The following is a 20,830-nucleotide window of genomic DNA, read 5'->3' as shown; positions in this document are numbered from 1 at the left end:
ACTTTCAAATACACCACGAAACTAAAGAACATCCATCCACAGAGTTTCACTAGTCTGAAAAAGGAAAGGCAAACTGCGACTTATGAGTAGTTGATAATGTATTCTGGGTAAATCTGCTGCTTTTCAAAGACAACGTAAATGCTGGGTTTGTTCTCAGAGTCAACGCAACTATCGTAGAACGTTCTTCCGTTTGATTTTAGCGGCGGGCGAACGTACGTGCTTCTCCCCTTGGTGTAGTCCCCTACCAGGACCAGGGCAACAAACATAATCTTGTTTGGAGTTGCTCTGACACTGGCGTATCTGTCAGAGTAAGATGCATCTTTGGCAAAGTAGCTCCCTAAAATAAAAAAAAGTGTTATTGTTAATATAGTTCAAAGAAAAAAATGCTAGTGATTTAGTACTCAAGAGTTTTCTGGTGTTCGTTTTGAGGAAGATGCATTCCTTTTATGGCTTTCCAGTATCAAATTTTAGCTACAATGTGTCCATTATACTACAAAAAGTGATGCAAAGATTGCTTTGCTGTACCTTTGCCATAGGCTGTGCCATGGACCCCACACATCCTCCAGTCAAAGTTTTGCTCACAGATGGCCTCTATCAGAGACTCGTCAGTCCCGTGGAACAAATACATCATTGAGGGGTCTCCTCCGTTCCTCCCCTTCATCTGCTCTTTCTGCCTGAACACAGTGTATGCCATTTAAGTGGAAACATCCTTCTTGCAGAGATTTGTGTGTAAAACCTTTCTGTCTGCATCCAGCTGCTGAATTTAGCATAAAGACTTGATATGAGGGGGAAAGAAAACTAATAACCCCATCAGATAGCTAGTGAAGATTCAGCTATTTCCTGTGCCAGGCCAGAACTTAGTCCAACACCTGCAAAACAGTTTCCTTTTTTTCCCTACTTTTTAACAGTAACAAGTTCTGTTGTGTTGCTGCTAATGTAAACTACACTGTGTAGAGTAGATTCACTATTTTATCACCTGGTTCCTCCAAAAGTTCAAATCATTTCTTTAAAAAAGCCAAAAATCTCTGTCATTAATTTACCACTGGAAGACTCTCCACAGAGATGGGTTCTGGATCCTTTGGATGCTGTTAATTTTTTTCACCGGCATTGTGCTTCTAAATAAAGACTCAATCAGATTGTAATCTGGTGCAGATTGGGAGAGATGTATTAGCTGAAAGACAAGAATAAAGTGCAAATATACAAGTTAACAATAAAAGTAGAAATATGGGTTTAGTGTTTAGTAACACTGAGCACAAGGTTGGGTTTTTGTTTTTTTAATAGAAGAAAGATACCTTGTATCCAAACTCAGGTATGGCATTTTTGTCCCAGTGCGAAGGTACGCTTTCAGCTGTGGAGGAGCTGGAGCTCTTTGATGACGTACTGCAGAGAAGACATGCAGTATTCATTTTGTTGGTAAACTCACTTAAGACAGCAACCAACCAAGACTAGAAATATTTGAATAGCCTGAATCAATGTGCACAAGTGGAAGTCAAAATACCTCTTCAGCTTGTCCTCCACGTCATGAGCAGACACAAAGCGAGGCCTCCTCCTGACATCTCGCTTGGTTTTGAATTTTATATTCTGCTGATACATCGCCTGGTCTCCTGTCGCATCTTTGAAATGGAGAATATATTGCTGTTTGCCAGCACTGAACGGAATCTCTGTATCTCTGTCTTCAAGGTATACATTCTCCAGGGTTTCAGAAGTCACTGATGATTCCTCATCACCCTAAAGAGAACACAAGCAATCCACCAAAGTTTAGATTCCAAACATGCCAGTGATTAAATTACTTGGCATATCTAACTGTAATATATCTGTTCCCTTAGAAAAGTTCTGTCAAGGGTGGCAAGATCTTCATACTCATTGAAAGAATCACAATAAGTCACCTTTCCATATTCCAACCATTTCCCACCATCGTCCTTCCAGTACCAGACCCACTGTGTAGTGAGAATGAAGTGAGGGGGCTTTGAGACAGAGGAGGCAGTGGACAGGCGACGAACTGGAGAATTTCCATATCTCATGGTCCTGAAGTCCACCGACTTCTCAACAGGGGATGAAGAGCTAAGAGGGATGTAAATTCCATCAAAATTAATGGAAATCTATAGACCTGAGCTCATGTGAATAACAGTAATATGCATTTAATCTTTTAATCTTTTACTGCAGATGCACCACAAACAGTACATCTGTGTGTTCTGTTTCTTCATGTACCTTTGAAGAGACAGAAATCTGAAAAGCCCTAAGCCGGACGAAGGTTGATCCATGCAGCTCGTCTCTTTTGCTGGGTCACAGTATGCCTTTTCAATTTCCTCCATAGTGGGCAAGTCCTTCCAGGTTACACCATCAGTGTCTAAAACCTGCCATCTGTAGGGCAGGTGCCAATGGACACGTGCACACTTGTCTATGAAAAACACACACCAGCATTCATTTATTAGGCAGTGCACATATGGACATAGAGCTATACGTGTTGAGATGTTACTGTATTGTAGATATGAAAGGCAGCTTCCACCATCATGATCATTACCTTTGAACCCGCAATGTCTGCGAATGAAATAAAGGCAGATTTCATTCATGTCAGCATTGCTCGGTGGCTTAGATGGACAAACAGAACTGGTTGGGGATCCAGGATTGCTGTGGGAAGACTGCTGGGAAGACTGCTGAGGCTGCTTAGTTGAGGTTCTTACCTCTGTTAGCACTACAGAAGAGACACATTTATGTTGTGTAGATTACTGGTCTTGCTGATTGACAAAAATCTGTGCAAGACATGTTTTTATAAAATCTGCTTTACCAGTGACACCAGTACCCTGCCTCTCCTGTTGACCCATGATGATACATTTATTTCTGTAGATCTTGTGAAGGTTTTCAATATTCTCACGACTGAATCCTCGGAAGAGCTTCATCGCATGTCCATTGAGGCCATGCTGTCTTTTGCACGAAGAGCCAAATTTGCAGTCACCCTGGAAAAAATGCTGGCAGACATGGAGCTTTGTGCACGAGGTGGTGAATTTACATGAGCCGTGCTGACCGTTGCCCTTGTTGTAATGTGAGCATATCTAAAAAGGAATCATAAAGGAGGATGAAGTTCACATATTTTCAACAGAAGAACAAGACAATCTCCACAATTGCCTCCAAGTGCAAACCGCTAAAACATACCTCAGGAAGCAGATAAGGATCATTCTGCAGTAACAGCTGGAACAGCTGTTTCTCTGTGAAATCATGAAGATTGTACTTCTTCAAAAGCTCTGCATTGTATGGAAATGCCACACTGTGTGGATTCTTACACTTCCCTCTGTAAATGACAACATGCCATCCAATTAAAATATTCTGTTTTACTTATAATATTTTTCAATATTATTGCTTTTGAGTTTAGTGTCTGAGCCAACGTATCTATAAATTTACATAGTCAAAAACCTCATTTAAAGATGTATGCGGTGGTGCTAGTTCAAGTCATTATGCAAATGGCCTGTTTATAAGGTAGGGGACATCTGCATTCAGCTGAGACTAAAGAAGTCACTTGGATGAGTTTAACGTTTCTGCCACTAAAAACGTCGTATCCAGATGAAGGCATGACCTTCAGCGTGAGCAGTAGGCTCTCCATCATTTATTTATTTGGTCGTTGTGTCCTTGGGCAAGACACTTCACCCGTTGCCTACTGGTGGTGGTCAGAGGGCCCGGTGGCGCCAGTGTCCGGCAGCCTCGCCTCTGTCAGTGCGCCCCAGGGTGGCTGTGGCTACAATGTAGCTGCCATCACCAGTGTGTGGATGTGTGTGTGAATGGGTGGATGACTGGATATGTAAAGCGCTTTGGGGTCCTTAGGGACTAGTAAAGCGCTATATAAATACAGGCCATTTACCATTTACCATTTATTTACATTATGGGTGTTTTGCATTTGGGAAAAAAATGATCAAAGTCCTGTAATTGAACTGTTAAATTGCTGCCATCTTCTGGTCAAAATGTTGCACTACAATCGTGCAAACATTAGGAAAAAATGGAGTGACCCAAATTCGTAAAATTCATAATGAATGCGGGGGAGCGCAGTCTCCATCAGGCCAAGCTAAAGTCACATTTAACCATTTTGATTACGATGATGTCCACAATGTCTCATGAAATTCAGCTCGGATTTTATGTAAAGTCAAAACAACAGTTCTTATAAGGTCATGGTGCTTATTCCATCATCATTCACTATTTACACTGAGTATTAAAAGCACTTTTCCCTGTGGGGTTTTTATTTACACCTGTGTTCAGACTGAAGATTAATTGCTGTGGGAATGAGATCACTATGAAGCACCAATAAGATGACGATACGTTGCAACCATAGGCGATGACTAATAGCAGGAAACCAAACCTGAATCTGCGATTATTTGCTGGGCTTTAAAGTTTAAACCCACGCAAAGCCCTTTTGCGCTCTGCGTAGCTTGTTGAAAAACCTCATCGTGAATGATTGAGCACCTTTTTGCTCATTTATGGCGGTGATAACTATCACAGAGTCTTTGTTATTATAGGAAAGCTTTCTACAAAAATAAATAAATAAATACGTCACTTACCCGAACGTGCACTCTCCGCAAACAAAATACTTGCACAGGTGTAAGCCATCGCACTGCGGACACTCTCCAGCTTTTTTCTGACAGAGCCGCAGATTGGTTTTAGCCACTACCAGACTATCCGGGCTGATTATTTTACTTCCCGTCTTTCTTCTTTCTTTAATGGCTATTTTACCATCGTCAAAGAGCACAGCGCGTAGGACCGAATCCGCAACCGTGAATTTCTGTGCGAGCTGATCTTCTAATTTCCCGAATTCCAAACACCCCTGGTTGTCGCACAAGGTCTTGATGATGAATTTAGACAGAGTCGATGTCATTCTGCAATGACATTTGTTCCTTTAGCTAAGAATTCCAAAGCAGCCCAGTTATGGCTCTGACCGAAATCTCCGGCTACGTTCGGTTACTGGGAAATGAAACTGAAACTTAAACATAGGAAGGTTTGTGTAATGGTCGCCCTGCCCAGAAGGAAAGTTATCGCTACAAGGTTTTTTAAAAATACAAAAATAAATAGATATTGTCACGAGGGCGAGATTGCGTGGCATATAAAATCTGAAAATAAAGTGAATTTTATCTTAAATTAGTAGTAGTGGACTTTCATGTGGTTGCATTAAATCTAAATCAATCGTAAAAAAGAAATGTAACAAGTGTCACCTGGCAGGAACTTTGACAAGGTAGTGGGTGTGTGAGGTGAGGTGAGCGCCTTTTGTGGGAAGCTCCAGACACAATTAACTCACTCTGGCAGATAGGACAGCAAAAGTCGCAACAAGGAGACCGATGGTAGATATGGTTATTGGTGTGAGTAGGACGGAGCTCAAGAGCAGAATACGACACAAAATGAAGGAAAGGTGGCAAAAGCAATGGGAGGAGGAGAGGAAAGGGCGATGGCTGTACAACATCCAAAGGAAAGCGGGGGAAATGAGAAGTACAGGACGAAACAGGAGAGAGGAGACGATTATATCTCGACTGAGATTTGGACACACTGGCTTAAATAGCACATTATTTTTAATAGGTAAACACTGTACAGGGGAGTGTGACTGCAGTAGGGAACAGGAAACAATAGAACATGTTTTATTGCATTGTCAGAAGTATGATATGGAAAGGAGACAACTGATCAAAAAGCTGGACGAGTGAAGTTGGACTTGTTTGATTTATTTCGCGTGAGCTTTATAAGTGAAAGTTATCAGGCTGTATTTTGGTTTTTTAGGCAGACTCATTTGTTCGGGAGAATTTGAATATTTTATTATATTATATTATATTTTTATTTATTTATTTATTTATTTATTGTCATTTCGGTCCACACTAGTTGGTGGCGGTAATGCACCATTTTGCTGTTTGCCAACCGCCAATAAACCTATACAGAAGAAGAAGATTGGTCGTGTGACCACAAGTTTTAATCAATCAAGTTGTAGATCGACTGCACCTCTGCTGTCCTTTTTTATTCTTTTGGTTGATTTGTAATTTGGTTTTGGCTAGCCCGTCCAGCTGCAAAGGCTGTTATGAATGACTGAGAGTGAGTCTTGTAAAGGCGGACTAACCTCTCTTCTTGTTTTTTCGTTTAATTTGATTGTGCCACTTCCCTTTACAAACCCAGGTTGCAGGTCATGCATAGCGGTGAGACCCGAATTGTTTGCAGTGCATGGCCACAGGTAAATTGCAGTGTCTCTAAAACTGGGTGTAACGGTTTGCAGTGTTATTTGTTAGCACCAGTGACTGCAGGGGTGTCAGACTCCAGGCCTCGAGGGGCGGTGTCCTGCAGGTTTTAGGTATCACCCCGGGTCAGGGTTAGGTTGATTAGTTCATTACCAGGCCTCTGGAGAACTTCAAGACATGTTGAGGAGGTCATTTAGCCATGTAAATCAGCTGTGTCTGATCAAGGACACACCTAAAATCTGCAGGACACTGGCCGTCGAGGCCTGGAGTTCGACACCCCTGCTGTAGAGTCATTGATTCGCACCTTTGGTTTGATGGTCTTATGTGCAGCTGGGATATTAGTAGAACGGGGGTGTCCAACTCCAGTCCTCGAGAGCTATCGTCCTTCAGCTTTTAGACTCATCCTTGTTCCGACACACCTCAATCAAATGAATGGCTTGTCATCAGGCCTTTGCCAGATTTGATGGTAGAGGTAATTCAACCATTTGATTCAACTGTGTTGGAGTGAGGATGCATGTAAAAGCTGCAGGACGGTAGCTCTCGAGGACTGGAGTTGGAGACCCCAGTAGTAAAATGTTTTGTAAGTCCTGTCTGGGAATGAATGGGGAAATGTATGTTTAACTCATGGAATAAATAAATTATACATTTCTTTGACATTTTATTCAACACATTAGTGCTCTGTTACACAAACAAAAAATATATATCCTCAAGAAGGCGAGAGCATTTTTTAAACTCTATGTAGCGAGTAAAAGCCACCGAGTAACCGCTAACGACCTCTATACTACTTGTGCAAACTTTCAGGCCCAAAGCTCTTACAGGAACGAGCCCAGAATAAACGGGACAAGAGGGTCAATATCAGTCAGATATGTTAAAATTTATTTTAAAAGAACACAAAGGGTTTGCAAAAGGCCTAAAACATCAAAATGGGAAAGGTCACTAACGACCACAAGATAGTCTTATTGGTGCAACCTGCCAGCAATGCAACTATCACCTGCGGGCTTGCTCTCCCTCGGGGGTCCCAGATTCTCGTTGCTTTAAAAGAAACAAATCCACCCCAAATAAATACGAGCCCAACAGAACACTTATCGCATGCTGTTGAGTATTGCAGCATCGACAGCGATCAACTCGAAGGAAAATGACGACGGAGGCAAAAATGTCCTTAATATTTTGGGAACTTTATTCCTCATCAACACGCGGCAAAACTTTTCTCATGGGTGCCATTTTCGTTGTGGTATACTTTTTTTTCTTAGGGGCGTGATGACGCAGCATCCGTGCTTTTACAATGAAACAGTGCCTCCTTGTGGTGGCAACTAAAATACTGTCTCTGTTAAACCACAGTAACCATAATGCAGTTAAACACTGTACAACATGAGTACACACAATGAATATCTTAACACATGCACTAAGTGTTTTAGTTCAGGCAATAATCGGTGGCACTAAAATCACTCTTAATAAAACGTATTCACTGCAAATCCACACGGAGCACCTCTAAAAGACCTAATTCCCCTAAGGTAAGAGCCTAGCTCAGGGATTGCACATTGCCCGACTAATATTGCACCAGCCCAGTAGAAATAAAAACAAACCCGGCATAAAAAACAGTTTTAAAAGGTGACCCTACTAAAACCAAAAACGCAACAAAAAGGAGAAGGAGGAAAAAACAGTGACAAATTCACATGTGCAGCCTGTCCTCCAGCAGACAACTGTGTTTGCTGCACACCTGGCTTGTCTTCTAAAATCTCTACTCGAACCTCTGCTGTAGAGGTTTAAAACAACCGTTTGTGTAGAAGACAATTAAAACTTCTCAGGCTCTTCACCTACTCATACAACCATTGTTCACAGCCCTCGTCAGTGCAAATGACAGAAGAAGAGCACCTGCTGCCCGTGTTGCCAACTCCTCAGTAAGGAAAATCGCTATTGGCTGTCCTAAAAGTCGCTGAATGACGTCATCGCCTAATTTGCATAATTGGTCATGCTAATCTAATTGTAACCTATGTTGTTGGAGAGAGAAATAACATCGTGGAAGAGACATAAAGTGAGTAAAAAACGTCCTAAATGCATTTAGAGTTTATTTAGAACTACAAATTAAATTTCTTTTAGCAATTATTGTTTTTTTTTTAATGTCACAATTCCAACCCTGCTCCTTTACCCGGGCTTGGACCGGCAAAAGTAACCCGAAATAGGCACTCTGGTGGAGTTACTTCGTGTGTGTTTATAAGTAGTTTTAAACCTTGTGATCCACAAAACAGCATAAGAGTAAAAGAAGAACTGACTGCGTTACAGCACCCGCTGCTTGTTGAGAGTAAAAGCGATACGAGCTTTCACGTCTTTTTTAGCGACTTTTTTTTTAGAAAAAAAGTCTGCTCTCTTGGGTCCCCTGGGTCCTAAAGCCTTCACAATTACATCCATTTCTCTCATTGCAAAACTTACTGAGTAAAACGTTTCCAGAAGTGCGTGAATGCAACACTAGGCCATAGAAACCAGAGGTTCAGTGTACCTTAGCAACCATGGAGGACGACCTTTCCTTGATCGAGGAAAATGGCGAGGTCACGCAAGAACAGAAGGAACTCATTTACAAACGGATCGAAGAACTAAAGTAATGACAGTTCATATTTATTAAACTAAAAATAACTCCGTCCTATCGGCTGTAACCCTACAACTGACTTTATTTAACTTATTCCGTATAACCCACCAAAGTTACTTGCTAATGCTCTGCTAATGGTCTGTAATTTCAGTTAAATGTTACTAAAATACAACTTTTCGTCTATTAACCATTAGCTAGAAAGGTTTAGGGTGAGCTGTTCCACCCTCTACATAATGTTTTTTTTCTAATTAATTTTTCTTAAAGTAAGCGGTTACTTCTCCGAGCATTTTTAAGTGATTTTTTAAAAAATGTATTTATTTTGCCTGCTTTTCTTATTCATTCTTCCCCGAGGCATTCCAATGCAGCCCTCCTGGCAGAGAATGACATGTTTGAAAGCTTCATTTGCCGCCTGGATCCACAAGACCTGCTATCCCAGGCTGGGGGAGAAGGTGCCGGGGCAACACGAAGCTTGAAGCTGGGGGCTGGGGTAAGTACCATAAAGGTTTATTAAATAACCTTGAATGCAAATCCTTACTTGCCATTATAGGTCTCTTCCTAAAAGTAAAGACTGCAGATTAATGCTTCACACTCAACACATATCTACACACAGCACACTTTATTTGTCAGAACTTGTGAATTAGATAGACAGTGAAGGACAAAGTCCTTTTTATGGCTGTCCCAGCTGCAGTGTAATGTTTTTATAGTTTTAGGTAATGTCAATTTATTTACTGTTTGAGACAGGCCAAAATAAAGCAGATCTTATTGCATCAACTCTTTCCAGCCAATAAATGTTTGACTGAAAACATTTGCATTCTCTTTCTTGAACAAAACATGATAGGATACTATTTTGAGTTTTTGTGCCTTCAGGGCGTTGGATGGAGGCGAAAGTCCAGGTCCAACATATCGGACCGTTTTCAGCCGCTCACTTTAAAACAAAAACTGTGCGTAGCACAGAGAGAAGTAAGAGAAACACAACAGGACCGGGAGAAACTCAAACTGAAATCTGAAAAAAACAAGGACAACTACAAGGTTACAACACACACACGCAAAAAATAAAACACAATATATAGAAACACTGACTCAGGTACATTTATTCATGAAACATACTCGTCTTTTCAGGCCTCTATGAAGGAAGCAGAATTACGTCTGGCTGATGTCAGGAAGGCGAAGAACGATTTTGAGCGTAGACTGGTCAAACCTACGAAGGACAACACGCTAGAAATGAAAGAGCCAGAAAAGGTGCTCCAGTACATTGAAGACAAGTTAAAGGTAACAAAACTTGTCTTTTTAACAAAACAGTGACATCAACATGTGCACAGCAGTTTTTGAATAGATTGTTCCAGGTTAGAGGTATGCACATTTCCAAAGGCCAGAGACTTTTTACCCTTTTAAAGTCATATTATTAATTTTACCCAAGTATTTTATATAAAGTCAATAAAATTACTAAGATTATTAAGATGGGTTAGCTTCTAAAGATTGAAGCAAGCAGCGTAAAGAACTTTTTTTCACCCTTGTTAGTTATCCGCTTTCTTCAGTCCTGTTTATAACCTCCCTTTCACCTCATTTGTTCTGTTCAAACGTATGTACAGGTCACCCAGCTGGAGACCTTAAATGTAAAGAATCAGGCACTAAAGCTCCACGAGAAGAAGCTCCTGCAACAGCTGCAGCAGAAAAAAGAGATGGGGAAAGCTGAGTATGAGGTAGAGAATGAAAGCAAATGTGTTGCTGTCAAGAGATTGTGTAGGTTGTAGGTTAGACTGTTACACGAGAGGACAGAAAATCAATGTACAGTCTGCTTTCTGCTGCCAAAGTTTGTCAGTGTCTTACATGTTTGTAACCATTTATATACTTGCTAATTTTGCTAGTGTGTAAATGCAAAGTTCTGTGTATTGCATCTAGGAATTTTTTCAGGAGTATGACGAGCCAAGACCCGACAAAAACCTGGATGAACTTCAGATCAACAGTTTGAAGGTTCAGCGTGTTCTCAGCTCACACAAGGTAACTCGCTGGAAATTTGTCAGATGGTGTTCTTGGCGTTATTTCCAGTATAACTTTCAGCTTATCTGTCATATCTGTGTGAGCAGGAAAAGCTGCAGAGTGTGACATTGATGTCGGCAGAGCTGAGCAATGACATCGCCAAAGTGAGGCAGATGCTGGCAAAAATAGAGGAGGAGTTAGAGCATGCTGAGAAGGTTTGTCGAAATTAGTAAAGCTTCAAGAATCTAAAACCCCCAATTTTAATACCTGATCTTTCTCTCCTCAGGAGCATTCAGCGGCTGAAGCCCTTAACCACAAACTCAGACGGCAGCTCAGAGATTATCAGGCTCCTGATATCACTGAGTACATGCATGTCAAAGACAAATACAAGAAGCTTAAGCAGAGCATTCACACTTGGGAGAGAAAGGTTGGGATTGCTGAGGTAAAATGTTATTTTTATTTAGTCTCTCCTCAATAACAATAAAACTGTTGTGCTATAGTATTAAAAACAACACAATCTCTGTTTTAACTAGATGGCCTTCAAGACCCACACTAAAGTGTGGAACAAACAGGTTGGAACTAGCTCCGGGGAACACCAAATCCCAATAAAACTCCCACACATAGCAGCACATAACATGTAGAAAAAAGAAGTTTCCCAAATGACTGATTTGATGACAACAAGAAAACTTTCCATCAATCGTTCTGCGTCTGCTTTGTTTATTATTGTTTGCAATCTTTTAATGCTTTTTGTTAAATGTAAAAACAATGGCTTTCATCCTCATCATATCTGTGTCCCTGAGAGTTACTTATTCAAAATTATGATTGACATTAAAAATTTCCTTTCTTTATTTATGCAAATGTGACTCATTCATTTAAGATTGACAGCCGTTATTGACACAAAAGGGAAACTCGTTCTGTAATGCAGTGTGGTGCCGAGGACCATCTGCAGCTGTGTTAAAAGGCACAGTGACAGGAGAATGAACTGATCATGTCACAGCAGGAAGAAACAGGAACTTCTGGAATAAACAAAGGCAACTCCACACATCAGGGCCCTGCTCTGACCGGTGTTCACAACAAGGACTCGGGACTTTGCTGTGAGGAAATGTGCTAACTACTTAGTTTGTGTGGCCTTTCTGCCTTTTGTTGTGCTCTCACAAGTTTCTGTACTCTCATCTTATTCGGACCATCTATTGCTCAGAAGGTAGTGCAGGTCGTTTACTAGCTGCAAGATTAGAGGTTTGATCCCTGGCTCTTGTACTCTGCACATTGAAGTAACCTTTTGCAAGATGCTGTTGTCCCAATGCATCTAACAGAGTGTGAATGTTAGACAGTGTGCGTAGGTTTAGAAAAAAGCACTTTTATGAATGTATGCGAGATTGGGTGAATGAGGCTTATAGTAAAAATGCATTTTGAGTGTGCAATTAAAGTAGAAAAGTGCTTTGTAAGCATCGATCTATTTACCAATCATCTACTCTTTTTGACTGTTGCAAATCTGAATGACTACAATCTTGAAACTGTACTTTTCTGCTATCCAAACAGAACAAAGAATAGACACACTGGCTGAGAAAGAGGCTCTGTGGGAAACATGACACTAAGCTGGTCCTTGTCCCCATACAGTGAAGGCAATGAGTCTGTTTTCTAATTTAATGAAAGCTTTCACAATTTTTTATTATTCTTGACAAAACCAGTGTATGTTATTCTTTGCAAAACTGGTAATTTTACTGTTCTGGCTCAAACGTCTTTTAGGGGCACTAAAACTTCATCTACACAAGTGTAGTCAATCTATTTAATAAATTGCAGTCAAAGTTCCTCAATAAAACAAACAAAAACAAAAACACACACAAGGTCAACAAACTATTTCCTTTATTAGAAAGAAATCCTTGAATGAACTCTAAACGTTATGATATTACATGCCATATATACAGTTATATACATAAAAGTGCAATGTCACATTGAGTAAGCTGTTTATTTATGATCAATTCTGCCATATAACTGTTTGGAAAATGGCATAATTTCTTATACACTTCATCATCCTGCACTGCATTTTCTCAAAAACACGGCATCTAATATGCGACCGGGCAGAGTGTCTGAAGTTCCTCTAAAACATTTCCAAAGGCACTTTCACAGAATACAGATGTACATAACACCACAGAGTAGCTTAAAGCCTACAGACGGCATAACTTGAGTCCTACTGTTGCTGATGTTACATAGTGACAAAAACACATTTTTTATATACACAACTGGCTTCACACTATAGGTGGGACACCTGTATCTCTGGATATTTATTCCACATCATATCTTCTAAGTGATTTCTACCCAGAAACACAACAAATATAACAAAAAGAAGATTACAAAAATAATGAAAGTTAGTAATTCAGAAATTAATTAACCTTTAATTATTTATACATATAATATTTGTCAAGTCAAAGATAGTGTAAACCTGCTGTTAGAGAGCATTGCTTATGCACTGCAACCTAACTACCAAACTCTTTTCTATATGTAACTATGCTAGCCAAACACTCCAATGACATGCACCCGGCTCTGTTATTTCTACAGCACAGAGGTTAAAAAAACAAAAACAAATGGAGACATACAGGGGTGCAGCCACAAAACTGGAAGTCTGGCACATACAATTTTATGAGGCTATTGCATTTTGAAATCATTATATAGGAGCTGACTGACCCACGTAGCCCATTTCTTTCCATGCACTTCTAAGTATCATCCACACAAATCGGTAAATGCGCGAAAAGAGCTTCAATGTCAGTCTGAGAGCAGTATGCAAACATTATTGACATTCTTTCCCAAATATAAAACAGACTAGAGGACTCAAAGCAAGCTGCTGTTTTCAAACACCTTCGCAAAGAGAAGCACAGGAAGCAGGGGGAACGTATTAGGAGGCTTTTACAACTAACAGTCATCAGGTCCATGGCTACTGGCAGCACAACCACAGGGCGCCACCTTGAGTCTAAACATGAAGGATCAGTATCCGTGCTTTGACTTATAAACTCATGTCTTTGGGTAAATAAAGCCAAACAAGGCATAAAAGGAAGCTATGGCATGTAGTCCACGCAGTGTAACAACATATTTTTCATCATCATTTTCTCCCTAAAGGTTACACAGATGCAAAAGCAAACACATATCAGGCGCATTTCTTCCCACAACCTAAGGTAACGTTGCAGGAATTTATGAACGCATCAAAATGTTCAGACGTAAAAGTCATAAAGCAATAGTGGTTTTATCCAATCATCATCTGTCATTCCAGGCAATATGCTTAAATAAATCTGAGTGAAGCCAGCACAGAGGTGATCTTTGTACTTAACGAAACACAACAGACGGCATGCTTTGCTGAAGAAAGCTGCAGTTTACATGCGAGTGGAAAAAAGCATACTGGTGTCAGTACTACTCATTTATTAACAGAGTACCGTTAATAAATAATCTGTAAAGGGCTCTTTTGGCTCCTTAAAACTCTTTCTGCCCAGCAAGTCACAGCACCTTTTCTATTAATGAACATCTGATGTATGATCTACGTACTGGTTCGCAACACCTCCGAAGGCCATTCTAGATAAAAGGGAAAGAAAAATCTAATCTGTGGTCACGACAGCTCTCACCACAGGTTCAAGAACTGCATGCACCACATGTTGTTCAGAGTTACAGTTTATTATCATCTGTAAACTAAACTAATGTGTACATTTTCTAAAACTTTCCGGAAGCCTTTGTGATTTGTTGTTTTTAAAATCTTTTTTTTAAAGATATCTGTTATTTAATATTAATATTACCTAAACATATTAACACAAATCTGAGACAACAGACAAATCTGTCTTCACTACAACTCCTACATCAATAACTCAGATCTAATCCTTTTTAAATTCTTGTTTTCAGATTCAAACCATCAAAAAGAAATGTCTCCAATCCAGGGCCAAGTATTTTACACACTCTTAGATATTACTTGTACTCTCTCTGAGAACTGTAAACACTGGTTTCACAGTCTCTTGGGAACTAGATTGAGAGTTTTTGATTTACATTCTCCGATTCCTGCCCTGGAGGTTACATGGTGCAGGACTTATCCAGAGGGTCCTGAGAAGAATTAGCAGGAGGCTGAGGGGCCTGATTTGATTTTGGTAAGACCATGGGCTTGGGCCTCAAAGCGGGGGGTTTGAGCTGCACCCCCATGCGTGGTGCTACCACGGGCTTGAACGTGCTCACAGAATCATTGGAGGAGCTGGTGCTGCGGCGGGTGGGCGGCTCAGTGTTGGCAGTTGACCGCAGCATGACGGCGTGGATGGGGCTGAGGGACTCGCTGGAGCTGGCCGGCGTCGGACCTCCGCCGCTGCTGCCGGAGGTCTGCCGCTGCTCCAGGGTGTCCAACACCACGTCGGGGGCGTGCTTGGCTGAGCTCTGCCGCTCCAGCTCTCGCAGCTCATTCAGAGCAGTGTTCATAGTTTCCTCTATGTCCTGCAGGAGAGGAGAAAATGTGCGTGAGAGAGGATGATAATGACATAGGCAAGACACGAGCAGGAGGGTTAAGATGAAAAAAAGAGAGAAAAAACAAGAAGGCAAGATTGGATGGAGAAATTAAGAGTGAAAAAGACCAGAAACATGCAAAAACATGGAGAACACAGACACAATATAAAAGAAGACCACAAGGAGAGATTTTTTAAGAAAACACCAAGCATGCAGTATACATGCAAAGTTAGTAGACAATATTACTTAATACTGGCTCTTCTCCCTCACCATGTTAATGGCTCTGGATTGCAAATGAGATGCAGAGATGACATGTTCATCTTAGCATGCTCCCAGTAGGCAGACCGACAGCCCAGCACAGTTTAAGGTGCTCTCTGTAACCCTCTGCTTTCTAAACGACAGCCTATAAAAGACTATGGCTCCACTATTATATAATCTTATATGACAGAAGCCATATTAGAATGATGACAAAATTCAAGACTTTGGAATATTTGGCATTTTCCAAAAAATTCAGAATTTATAGGAATATTGTGTGTAGGAGTATACTGTGATCCCTGCCGTCTGCCTGTGAAGCTAGTCTTTTGCGTTTCTTTAGCACAGGGACTAGGTTGCAGCCAGAGGAAGCAGAAGACTGGGACTGACTATGTTTTTACAGGGCAGGGCAGGGCTTTGATGGTGGAGGGAGCTGCGGTCGGGTCGCCGCTCGTCCCGCGCTGACCTGTGCGATGGTCTCCGGATCCAGGGGCTTGCCGCCGTGGTGGTGGTGGTGGTGGTGGTGATGGGCATCGGTAAAGCCTGTGTACTGGCCCGAGGACGTGGAACGTCGAATCGGTGGGCTCTCCATCTTCTTCAGGGACTCGTGACGACTGATATTCGTCAGACTGCTGTGGCCAGCGCGGCGCCGTCGCTCAGGGCTGTCTATGGCAACGTGATTGCGACTTCGCAGCATGTCCCGTGGGCTGAAGTGGCCTAGAACTGGTGAACCCATCTCTGGAGTCCCGCCATGTCCACTATGACTCTGCTGGGAGGTATGCACCATGCAGTGGACATCACTGGGACGGGCAGGTGGCCGTCGAGACGGTGGATCTGATCTTTTCCTGTGTCTGCTGCAATATAAGTGCAGGAAAGAGGAAACAATAGGCAAGCATTAAAAAAAAAAGCAGTTTTCCTCACCACTACTTCATCACATTAGCTGTGATTTATTAGTAGTTTAAAGCTTCTAAAAACAGAATTAGATGGGGCATATTAGCTTTTTGAGGGAATCCTTGATGTCAAGCATCGGTTAAGGTTATTCTGGAGAGCAGGTAGAATGGATCTGTTGTTCATCAGAGGATCAAAACAGACTCCTCCAGGGGACGCTGAAGCTGCCTTATCACAGTTAAAACACGGAGACGGAGCTGAGTATGAATGCACTTCTATCACACATAAATCCCTTTACATTAACAGACTGCTCCACGCCAACATCAGTTTCACTGAAGCATTTGTGTTACTCCATAAAAGACCAGTAAAGGAGCGCATCCTCCTTTGTATTGCTCCAACAGGTTCAGCTCTGTTGTGGTTGTCATACTTATGCAGAGTCGAGGGCTGTAACGATTAATCAAAGCAGCTCATCACTTACAGTCAAGCAGCGCAGTGTCTAATTTTATTATCACTTGCTTTTTGAGTTGGTGTTACATTTATGGAAATAGTGACAACTTAAAAGATTAAATTAGTAATACAGCATCTGGATTCTAATGCAGGTCAGGTCAGTTATTAGAGTTAATCATCTTCAGTAATAACTCTTCCTCGGTTGTTTCTCCGAAACAAACGGCTTCAAGTAGAGAGTTTACATCAGCCCTATGAACGAGCTCTCAGACATTATCATTAACATTTCCAGGCAGTTTTATTACTGTGATAAACAAAAAGCAGTAATGAGGATGGACGAGAAGGTGGTGAATATTTTGGTGAATATAATGTGAGCTCTACCTGCAATGCCAGAGTATCAGGTAAATCCAAACAGACCTTTGATTATGTAACACTCTGAAACCCACACACATCTGAATGTAAATTTATAAATTCATGCGCATAATAAAAACATATGACTGCACCAATGGCTGCTGTTGAAAGCTCACACACTAAATAATAGAGATCCAGTGGTGGAGTGGTGCAGACACGGTGTCTGGTGAGGAAACAACATTTTTTTTTCCCTTGACTGCACTGACATTTCTTGAATAGCAAAACAACTGCAGCACCTGCTTATAAACTGCAGGTGGAGCAGTCAGCATGTATGTCCTTAATCTTCCTCTGGGACAGCATGTACTACAACAGGCACCGCAACTTACTCTGCAAGCTGTCACCGCATTGACAGCTCACCCTTTGCTTATTATGGCTTCGACTAATAATGTAACAGAAATCACAAGACGCTGTACGTGCCCCTCTTCATTAACACAGAAAAACAGGCCGAGTGAAGGAATTGTTCTGGTCACATCAACATGCTTCTTCTCCACTAAAAGAGGCTCTAACACAGCTGTCTTGTTTACTAATGCTTACTGTGATTACCATAGAAGTCTGTCTGGTGAGCGTGTTATTGACTGAGACCACCAAGAGGGGAAAATATCCAAAGAAAAAAATATCCAGTGGTATAAATGATTCAAAACTTGCTGTTTGAATGGAAAAGTAGATAGTGAGCAGGGGGAGGGTGGAGGGTAGAAGAAAGAGGAGAGAGGTGGGGATCACCTGGGAGCCAATGACAGGAAGAGTGTGACAGATTCTAGTTTAAGGACTTTGAGGACGCTTATTAAGGCTGATGTTAAAAGGATGATTCATTCAGATATGTTCAGCTGCATACCAATACCTGCAGTGGTGTAAATATTGCCTCTAGCATGAATCATCAACATTTCAACAGTGAAGTAGAGGGAGTGAGTATGGCTCTGAATAAAATAGCATGTGTTTGGCCAAAACCCAGTAAGAGATATTTCAAGGTCGCTTATCCTCCACCAATGAAAAGAGAAGCAGGAGACAAAATACTGGCACTAACCAGCAGAGAGACTGCCAAAAAGACTGAGGTGTGATTGGATTTGTGTGTCTACACAGTGTGTGTGTGTGTGTGTGTGTGTGCGTGTGCGTGCGCCAATCCTCCATGTGCATGACTGAAATAGTTGTTTAATACTCATACTTTCTGACGGGAACTGTCTGGTAACTTGGGACAAAACAATGTGGCTGATGCTTGCAATTAGACAAAGAGCTGAGTTTAGGAAACACAATGTCAGAGGAAGGCAGCACACTCAGGAGTTACTGTTACTGCTGCCGTAAAACTAATGGTCTCCAACTGCCCTGTTTTACGTAAAATGGAAACATTATGAATAATTTGCAGTGATTTAACAGGGTAAAAGTCAAATTTGCAGTAAACTAATTACAGTGAAACAAGGGTGTCAAACATAAGGCCTGGGCCCAGAATTGGCCCAGCAAAGACTCCAATCTGGCCCGCTGGATTACTTTGGAAAATGTGAAGGAGAACAAGAATTTTGGACTTTTTAATTTAATTTTCATAAGTTTTACAGCTTTTCCTACTGATAAAAACCTGCCCCATGGCTATTAATGCCACAACAAAGACTTTAAGCCCATAGAGTCTAGGGCTGCCACAAACGATTATTTTGATAGTCGACTAGTCACCGATTATTTTTGCCATTAGTCATCAGATCATCATCCATTGGACATAAAACTACAGCTTATTGCACCAGCAGCATCTGCTCTTATATAACTATCATTAGCTTACAGCTTTAAGCGTTTAAAGTATGTGCTAACTAAAAATAAAGACAAGATGATAGTTTATTAAAAATTTTAATGAAATTTGCAGATTGTTTCGGTGAAGTTTAATAAACTCCTTGCTATCTAAAATATAACAGGACACCGGAGTATATTCTCCAGCATCTCACACTTCTGATAATCAGCTGTCTGCTTGACGTTTATTCAGCTGTGTAAAAACTATAACTTTAATCTCAGCCAAACCGATTTACTCAGGAACAAATAAAATACTAAAAAAAGCCAAACAATAACATTTTTAAGTTATCTAAGTGACTTATATATCATGTTTAACCTGAGTAGCGAAAGACAGCGGTGGGTTTCAAAACGATTTGCTGGGAGTCCGGTGTTCTCACGGCTCTAACGAGCCTTGCCCCCGGCTAGCTATCGAGCTAGCGGGTAACAGACGTCTCCGAAAACGTCGGAGCGCTTTTGAAAATATGTGGTGTCTTGATAAACTGAGCAGATATTTGAGGTTTACACAGCTACATTCTCGCCTGAAAATATGTTAAACGTTTATTTTGTGACCCAGAAAGAATAATAAGAGTAATATTAAAACTAACTAGCTGCCGCCATTGTTGACAACTGAGCTGGGCCGCGCTATGAATTCTGGGACACAGCTTCTTCTTCTTCTTCGGGGTTTAACGGCAGCTGGTTCCTTGTACATGCAGTGCTGCCATCTTCTGTTTCAGTTCGTTATTACACTCTTAAATCCTGCTACTTATTCCTGCATCTTTTGTGATCTTACAAAGCTTCAAACGACGCGTCGACTATTAAATCAGTCGTCGACGATTCTGATAGTCGACGTAATCGTGACTAGTCGACTAATCGTGGCAGCCCTAAAAGAGTTGTGCTGACAGATTCCTTTCTCTTGAAATAACTGTTAATTTTGCGTCCCACATAAGACCAAAGTGGGCTGGATTTGGATGTAAAACAAATTTTGACATCACTCTTTAAAAACGTGGGAAGAGCGTCTATGATCCAAATTAAAAATTTTAAAGGTTTTTTTTTGATATTCAGAACTGCAAAATCTCTGTGGTCCCTAATTAAGGTATTTGACAGAAATTGTGTAAAAAAACCAAACAAACAAAAAAGCATCAACAGCTAGCACTGTTTTACAGCAGTATACCCACCTGGTGATGAAGGCTTCAGAGATCCTGGTGTCATTGGGTGAACCGATGTCTTTTCCTGAACATTTATCCTCCCCAGCATGGCCACTGCTGGCCTCGCTGTCAGCCTTCTGACTCAGAGTGTCTGAGAAGTTGTCATCTCTGGGACACAGAGACAGTGTGACATTGAGACATGAAAAGAGCAAGAAGTGATAGACAAACCCACAGTAGAAAAAAAAAAGGGACAAATCAGCAAATCAGTCAATCTTTTATATTTGTTCAGTTCTTCAGTATCAGTATTTTCCATCCGTTTCCTGAGAGTCAGCATGTGACACCCCCACCCCAACCCCACAAGGTCTACGGAGTCAGATGAGTCATAGTCCCGAACCTCTCAGCATTCTGGTGATGCGCTGTGTCGGCGACACGCACAAACACTCACACACAAACCAGCTGCATGAGTTTCAGTGAGCTGTGTCACTGGATACTCGGTACAGTTGGTGCCTGTCAGGTGGCAGTAATCAGACCTACTGAGCTGCACTGTTGCCTCTGATGGCATCATCAAACACAGTCACTTATTTAGCAAATCCACATGAACGCACAGGGTCACAGCACAGACGAGCACTTCTCCAAAGCAGAGGCAGCTACCAACAAAAATTACAAACGAATTTTCACAGTCAAACGTTGACAGGTGACATCTTGTGCCAAAGTACTTTAGGAAACATCTCCCTGTATAT

The 20,830-nt window shown here is 41.3% G+C and overlaps 3 protein-coding genes across 7 annotated transcripts in view; 1 reads left to right on the top strand and 2 right to left on the bottom strand.

The window, feature by feature from the left end:
* Positions 1-67: 67 nt before the first annotated feature.
* parp12a (poly (ADP-ribose) polymerase family, member 12a) lies at positions 68-4,931 on the bottom strand. Its single transcript, XM_080875365.1, has 11 exons — positions 4,542-4,931; positions 3,151-3,286; positions 2,786-3,050; positions 2,522-2,692; positions 2,209-2,398; positions 1,887-2,061; positions 1,499-1,728; positions 1,293-1,380; positions 1,041-1,171; positions 526-674; positions 68-337 (listed from the first exon to the last, which is right to left on the bottom strand). The coding sequence occupies exons 1-11, from the start codon at positions 4,853-4,855 to the stop codon at positions 81-83; spliced, it is 2,106 nt and encodes a 701-aa protein (XP_080731491.1). The 5' UTR covers positions 4,856-4,931; the 3' UTR covers positions 68-80.
* A 3,695-nt stretch (positions 4,932-8,626) lies between these two features.
* cfap263 (cilia and flagella associated protein 263) lies at positions 8,627-11,799 on the top strand. Its single transcript, XM_080874640.1, has 9 exons — positions 8,627-8,781; positions 9,121-9,256; positions 9,637-9,798; positions 9,889-10,038; positions 10,359-10,469; positions 10,669-10,767; positions 10,854-10,961; positions 11,033-11,188; positions 11,280-11,799. Exons 1-9 carry the CDS (start codon positions 8,693-8,695, stop codon positions 11,385-11,387), a joined length of 1,119 nt encoding a protein of 372 aa, XP_080730766.1. The 5' UTR covers positions 8,627-8,692; the 3' UTR covers positions 11,388-11,799.
* Positions 11,800-12,592: 793 nt separating this feature from the next.
* Positions 12,593-20,830, bottom strand: part of srgap1a (SLIT-ROBO Rho GTPase activating protein 1a) — an 84,213-nt gene continuing 75,975 nt past the window's right edge. For 2 of the 5 annotated variants that reach the window (XM_080875702.1, XM_080875704.1), the window contains exons 20-22: positions 20,121-20,258; positions 15,926-16,313; positions 12,593-15,198 (exon numbers count right to left, since the gene is read on the bottom strand). In XM_080875702.1, coding sequence (XP_080731828.1) covers positions 14,791-15,198; positions 15,926-16,313; positions 20,121-20,258 — 934 coding nt within the window. In that variant the 3' untranslated portion in view covers positions 12,593-14,790. Of the gene's footprint in view, positions 15,199-15,849; positions 16,314-20,120; positions 20,259-20,830 lie in introns of all 5 variants that reach the window. The other 3 variants (XM_080875703.1, XM_080875705.1, XM_080875706.1) reach the window with 2 other exon arrangements.

Source organism: Rhamphochromis sp. 'chilingali' (assembly GCF_963969265.1).
Source record: "Rhamphochromis sp. 'chilingali' genome assembly, chromosome: 2".
Classification (NCBI taxonomy): Eukaryota; Metazoa; Chordata; class Actinopteri; order Cichliformes; family Cichlidae; genus Rhamphochromis; species Rhamphochromis sp. 'chilingali'.
This window is presented reverse-complemented; position numbering and strand designations above follow the sequence as displayed.